This window comes from Cebus imitator, unplaced genomic scaffold, assembly GCF_001604975.1.
Source record: "Cebus imitator isolate Cc_AM_T3 unplaced genomic scaffold, Cebus_imitator-1.0 Scaffold166, whole genome shotgun sequence".
In the NCBI taxonomy this organism is placed as follows: domain Eukaryota; kingdom Metazoa; phylum Chordata; class Mammalia; order Primates; family Cebidae; genus Cebus; species Cebus imitator.
In genome coordinates, this window is record NW_016107481.1 from 4,241,946 (window position 1) to 4,248,864 (window position 6,919).

Sequence of the window (6,919 nt, forward strand, 5' to 3'; positions counted from 1 at the left end):
CAAAAAAAAAAAAAAAAAAAAAATTTTAAAAAAGAACCTATTTTGCAAAAAGCATTCAAGGTCATTCTTGTCTTCAGACAAGTTGGGGATCGCTTAGTAGTTGCCTGCAGTTTGGTGCTGCTGCCATGATTGGCACCTTCTGAAAGGCCACTGGGGAGCCTGTGCTGCCACTTGCAGAGTTTGGAGAGGGAGGATCACATACTCTGGAAAAGTTGTGGTGGCACCAGGGCAACAGAAAATCTTCAAGAGCACCAGGTGACAGATAGGGCGAGACTTTTCCTCATTAGTTCGTTATCCTCAGGACTCAAAAGTCTGAGACAAGAGGAGTTGCTCCCAAGGGCTGTTGAGTTAATTCCCTCTCCTATTGCTCAAAGTAGCCTCTACCTTCCAATGGTTCTAGATGACAGAGAGCCAGACCTGGCCCATGGGCAAGAGTGACCAGCCCTTAGATGGAGATATTTCCCGGGAATGTGAAGTCGACAATTTGAAAATGACTAAGTTATGCTCTCTGATTCTAAGTAACTCCAGCTTAGCTGCTCAGCCAGAGATGGATGTGTCAACAGCCAACTCTAAATATCTGGGAGAGGAGTCCGAGAGAGGTGTGAAGACAGGGCCAGGAAGCACAAAGGAGTGAATGACTAAACCTATGTCAAAGCAGAAGTAACATTTGAAAGCTGAGTCCTGAGTCTCAAAGAATGAATGAGTAGAAGCTCAAAGAAGAATCGTTTCAGGCGTTAGCAGACGTACACTTTTCTACCTTGCATTTCTTCTTTTGGAGAAACATATTCCTCCACTTCACAGTAATCCTGCTCATAGTAATGGCCCCATGGTGGGCAGATGACCCAGGCCTCCCAATCAGAGTACACAGGGTTGGGTACAGGAGCCAGGCTGACAGGGAAACTCTCTGGGAGCATTGCTTCTGCTATGGGAAAGGGATTTTTGGTGTACAGATGACTGCCGAGGGCTGTGAGCAGTTAGGACCAGGGATGAAGCTGAGCAGAGGGGAGTGGAAAAGTGAAGTGGAAGGATACAGGGGTCTCTCGCTGGCCTCCAACTATTGGATCCCCCTGAACTTCATTATTTATGTCCACCAATAAATGCTTTCTTTTTGTTTAAGCAAAAAGCTTGTGACCAAAGAGCTTTAATAAATAGGCAATGAAAACAGCATTTGCAAAGGGTAGAATCCTGAGAAGTCATGGACTAGGAATTCCTGTGGCCATGAAACTCCACAGGATAGCAGAGTTGAGGGCGTGCAGTGAGCAGGGGCTGGGAAGGTGGAATACGACAGATTTGGAAGGGACCTGTGTTATACTGGGGTTGAGTCATTAAGATTTTAAACAGGAAAACAATGTAAGCAGATGTGTGGAACACAACTGCGAGGGTAGAGAAATGCCTGGGCTAACAGAAGCTGGACCCTGAAGTCCAGGGAGGAAGCCCTTGGAACGTACTGGTGCAGAGATGAGAAGGCCTGTAGTCCTCAGAGAGCCTGGAATACAAGAGGCAGAGTTGAGAGATATTTAGGAGGGAGAGGAGACAAAGCTTGGTAAGAGAAATCAAAAGGGCAGGCTCTGAACTCAGGCGCCTCCAGAGCTGGATCCTTTTCGCTACTCCTAATGGTCATGCATGAGATATTATTTAACCTCTTTAAGTCCTGGCTTCTCATCCGCAAATTGGCAATGATAATGGCAAGCTCCATGGAGCTGTGAGAATTAAATGAAGCAAATGTGTGTAAAAGTACTTAGCATAGAGTTTGGCATAAAGTACCATTCAGTAAGTGACAGCTACTGGGTGGAGGGTGAAGGAAAATTAGGGATGACCCTAAAATTCCTAGCTTGAGAATCTGGGCAAACACTGATGACGTTAATCAGGATGGGAAATGCAGGAGAAGGATATGTTTGATGGGCAAGGAGAACATGTTTCCTGGTGGGGAGAACATGCTGAGGCTGATGTGCTTGTAGAACTTGGGGGCAGGAGTGTCTGGCAAGCAGTAAAACCGTGAGGTTGAGGGGACATTGGCCATAGATGTCTGCAATGACAGACAGGAGAGGGTTGAGGACAGACACAGATGCTTAAAGGGAGCTATAGGAGGAGGAGTCCAGCATTAGGAGGTAGGAGATGTGAAGAGGAAACCGTTTTAAGCATAGATAAGCCGTTAGAGAATGACAACTGCATAGGGGATGTAGGAACTCTTGTTTCTTTGGTGGGAAAAAATGAAAGCTTAAATTCAAAACCACTTGACTTGCTAAGAGATCTCTGGCCCCACTCATGGGGCTATCTTCAAAGGGCCCACTGTGGGGCTTGCAGCCCCTTACCTCCAGGTATTGATTGACCAGGCGGAGGGTGCGATCAGTGACATTAAATATGTCCCTCCAGTCGAAGTTGGCCAAGTCATCAGCCTGGCTTTCTCGAGGGCCCTTGTAGAGGAAGTTTAGGATGGCTTCAACAGTAATACCTTCTTCACCAAGCTGCCTATTCAAAAAGTCTTTTACCGTTGGGTTCCCCAGGGTATCCTTGGAAAGAAGAAATACAGTCACAGGTTAGAAATTCCATAGGATCTTTGGTCTTGTTCTTCAGCCATTTCTAATTTTTAGTGATTGAGGATAGAGACTCTAAGGGTCCCTAAAGAGCTAGTGAGTTTGTTCCACTCTGAGGCATACCTATCTATATCCCATTTCCTCTAGCCCATGGGCCTCTAGAATAGAGGGAAGATGTGTCTGGGGCAAAGGAGGGGCCAGATGGGGGCATGGAAAATGGTATAAAGCTTTCTTTGGTTTATCAATATTTTTGTTTTGAGTGTCCCTGGTATATAGAACTCTTGTCTTGGTTTTGCAAAGCTGAAAATGAGACCAGACAAGCATACTCAACCATGTTTGGCATTACAGAGCTGGCCCCTTGGGGAGATGTCTCTTTGAATCTGAGGCCCTTGTGTGAAATCATAAAAGCAGGAAACTCCGGAAGCCACTGGTTTTGTGGAAGCTTTTAGACTTCCCCAGAATTCAAGAAATATATTTCTCATCCAAAGTCAGTGACCCCACTTGGTGACTGCTTCTGGAATGAGGGCCTTTGGGGCCTGCTTGCTGTATTTTGATCTAACTCCAGTAGCGATTAACTCTTTCCTGGGAAAAGGAAATAAATAGAACTTTCCTGCCCCCACACCTTCCTCCTCTCCTCCCCACCCCTCCCCATCTTCTAACCCCACCCTTACTCTGATCATGTTCATCTGCGTGCTGTTGTCAAAGAAGTACCAGATCTGGGGCCCTACTTCTTCCCAGGCTTTAACCAGCTTCCTAACACGCTCCAGTTCTTCAAAAGTTGAGTTGGCCTAAACCAGACAGAGATTGAGACAAGAGACACAAACAGAGAGAAAAAAGTGAGAGAGGACTTTTAGTTGCGTCTTTTCTGCCCCTGTCCCTTAGTATTAGGGAAAGGCTTTCCAAGGAAGTGTTTTTATTTTCTCAGTCTGTTGCTGTTTCCCAGAACAATTCACAATCTCCCAACCTCCTGGGCCGACATAATCTAATTTCTTAGTATCTCAGAAGTCCATGTAATATTGATGATATAATTTTCTCGGAACCTCCCTCATTAAAGCTAGATTTGGACCCCCTGGGAGCAAATGCTCTTCCTCCCTTCCTCCCTGTCTTTATCTGTTCTGGGTAGCCAGGATTCAGAGGATTGTGAACCCTTCCGTTAGGGATATAATTCAAGCAGTGGGAAAGAAAACCTCATTGTAGGCTGCAGTAGAGAGGGGAGGGCCCAGGCAGGGGCACTGAAGCAAAGCATTCCAGTGATGACTGTGGATGGGGGAGGAAACCCAAGAGTACACTTAGCAAAAAACAAACATGAGATGCGCTACCAGGAAGGCACCCCCACCCCCTCCACACACACACACACACACACACACACACACACACACACACACGCACTCTCTCTCTCTCTCTCTCTCTCTCTGTCACTCACTTCTGGGAGGTCCAAAGTACATAGGGGAAGCCCAGCTGGGATCTTACATTCTTCAATATCCTTCGTGCTGCGGGGGAATCAGGAGCGTACAGAATTTTTCCCATCAGCAAAGGCTTTGCTGCCCTCCAGGCAATTTTGGTTAAAGGATTTGACTCCAGGCTCTGGATCAATGCATTACAAAAGGATGCTGCCAGGAGAAAAGGGACAGATTTTACAGAAACTCCCCATTGCTCCTAACTCAACATAGTCATTAGTGTATCCACATCACATGTCTCATTCAACTGCATGCTGGAGGATTTGACAAATAACCTAAATTAATAGGCTGTACCCCACCAATAACAAGCTCATCATTAGTAGCAAAATGCCACAGTGCCTCTCAATAATGGCCTCATCAGAGAAACAAAGGATGGGGCTTGCCCTATGGTTTATTCTGCTTTACAAGAAGGAGGCTGAGAAGCCTGCCTCTGATTATTGCTAGGAACTGAGGCCTTTCTCAGATGAAAGGGACTGAGAGGCCAAACAAGGCCCCTGCCCCTTGGAATCTCAGCTTGAGCCTCAGTAATTTCCCTTCAATTAGCTGCTTAGCTGCTTTGTTGTGTGTAACTATCTTAGGGTCCAACTACTTTTGTCATGTCCCTTACTGCCTCTTTTTAATTTTTAACTAGAGGGACACCCAGTTACATTTCTTCCCCACCCCACCCTCCTTTACTCCATAGAAGACAAAAAAAAAAAAAAAGTGAAAGGTAGAGAAGATGACTTGCCAGGAATTTGGCATTTGGAGTGTAATTCAGTACTACACACACAGATTTTCACTGCATTGTGTTTGTAAACGCATCCCACAGTCGTGTTTACTTGCCAGGACCCTCCTGACCTGAGCTTTGCCTGTAACTCTGGGTTGCTTCCTTGTAGATCATTCTCTTCCTCTTGAACTTAACCCTAGTTCAATTACATCAGTGGGAAATGGCCTCTCTGTTTTCTTTCCAAATGGGCCTCAGCTCTTTCTGTGGTTCATGCCCAGAATTGCTTGTAAGCAACGCCTCTTTTCTGCAAGGGGAAGTGGACTTTCTGGGAGAAGTCTCTTTGCCTAAGGCCACTCAAGAAGACAAGATAGATGCAACCCCAGGTTTGGTTTCATCTGGAAGTGTTAAACCATCAGCTTAACCAACATGAGAGGCCAATTTATAAGCAGAACTCAGAAGACTTACTTGTTCTTTTGTCATAAGAATAGATGGGATCCTTCCTTGTAGTATCAATCCCTAGAAAGGCCTTATAGTTATTGTCTTCATACCAGTTGAAGGAGAGCACCCGAGAGCCACCTCCCTCGGGGTATCCACACAGGAGGTCAGACAGGATGCCCATCAGCTTTGTAAAGGTCTCTGGACCACCATTCTGCATGAGGGGCCTGGTTACCCACAGCAAGTCCTGCACACTCGGTCGACGGATAAACTAAGGCAAGGAAAAGGCTTCGGGTTACTTTAAGGCAGCCAGAGTCATAATCTACTGGGAGGCCAATGCTCCAAAGTTTGGGTTTGACTTCCACATTTAAAAGAAAACACCCATATTCTCAGCAACCCTTAATCCAGCTGTAAAAAACAAAACCTACTGCCACATACTTAGTGACTAGCAGAACACTAGGATGAGCCTTAAAGAAAATCACAGAGTGAACCCTACAGGATTGTAGTACAGCTTCTCTTCTTCCAGTCCCTTTTATATGAATTCCTTGGGGATGTGTCCTTGGGTAAACGCAGAAAATATTTTACTGTTAAACCAGTTCTTTAGTTCTGTTGTCCAACCAAGATGGGGATGCTGGGGGGAAAAGGGAGGAAATAAAATAATGGGGGAATGATTATGTTGCAAGATCAGAGCAAATTTCTTTGGTTAAATCATCTAAAATTTAGTTTTTTTATATTTGGGAAATAATCTCATTAGCTTAATTTTACCAATGAATTCTTCCCTTTCCCTGAAAGCTGTGGTTTGTGGTTTTCTCATGTGTGTGCCTCTATGTGTGTGTGCATGTGTATGTGTCTATGTATGTGTTTTAAAATTCTAGCAAATATAGAACAGATGAAGTCTCCAATCCTGGAAAAACACTTTTTCAATTATGTGCCAGCTAAGAGGAGGATGATGGCCTTCTCTTCTCCATGTTAAAACCTATAGTGCTTGCTGGCCTTGTCCTTTGAGGATAGATCTGTAATGCCGAGAACTCAGAAGAAGGCTGCTGGAGTTGCCAGTAGCTTGGATCCCATAATGCCATTTGGCTTTGCTTTAGGGAAAAATGCAAAATTAAAATAATGCTGCTTTTATTCCTAAAACACACCTTATTACTTGCTTTGCTTTCCGTGGTACTTGGGAATTTATAAAACCATTAGGATTCAATCAGGTGAGACTGAAAACAGTTCCCCTATTGCAATAAGCCATGTTTACCTGTCATCCGTCCCTTTGTCCACATGTCAACACTTGCCCTCTGAAACTGATGAGCCCAGGTAGAATCCACACAGCGAGTCATGCCTATAATCACCGTCTACGCTTCAATAAAGTCAGAATCTCAAATTGCTTCAACACAGTGAGTCTTATGACAATCTTGTAAGGGGTTATTACCATTATTATGTTGCTCATTTAGTCAAAGCACTCAGAGATGAAGGGACTGTTCTCAGGTCAAATGGTGTAATATCAATTAATATAAACTGGACCTTCTGCTTTAACCTAGTTCACAAATGATTAGACTTGCTATCTAGACAGTCAAGAAGCCTTCTGGAACTTCTACTCAGAACTAAGAGTGTTGCCGGGCGCGGTGGCTCACGCCTGTAATCCCAGCACTTTGGGAGGCCGAGGCAGGTGGATCACGAGGTTAAGAGATCGAGACCATCCTGGTCAACATGGTGAAACCCCGTCTCTACTAAAAATATAAAAAATCAGCTGGGCATGGTGGCGTGTGCCTGTAGTCCCAGCTGCTCAGGAGGCT

At 45.0% G+C, this 6,919-nt stretch overlaps 1 protein-coding gene across 2 annotated transcripts in view; it reads right to left on the bottom strand.

The window, feature by feature from the left end:
* Positions 1-6,919, bottom strand: part of ABCA4 (ATP binding cassette subfamily A member 4) — a 129,201-nt gene that overhangs the window by 82,384 nt on the left and 39,898 nt on the right. For both annotated transcript variants that reach the window (XM_037744169.1, XM_017544208.2), the window contains exons 8-11: positions 5,163-5,403; positions 4,005-4,144; positions 3,206-3,322; positions 2,313-2,510 (exon numbers count right to left, since the gene is read on the bottom strand). In XM_037744169.1, the coding sequence (XP_037600097.1) occupies positions 2,313-2,510; positions 3,206-3,322; positions 4,005-4,144; positions 5,163-5,403 (696 nt within the window). The remainder of the gene's footprint in view (positions 1-2,312; positions 2,511-3,205; positions 3,323-4,004; positions 4,145-5,162; positions 5,404-6,919) is intronic.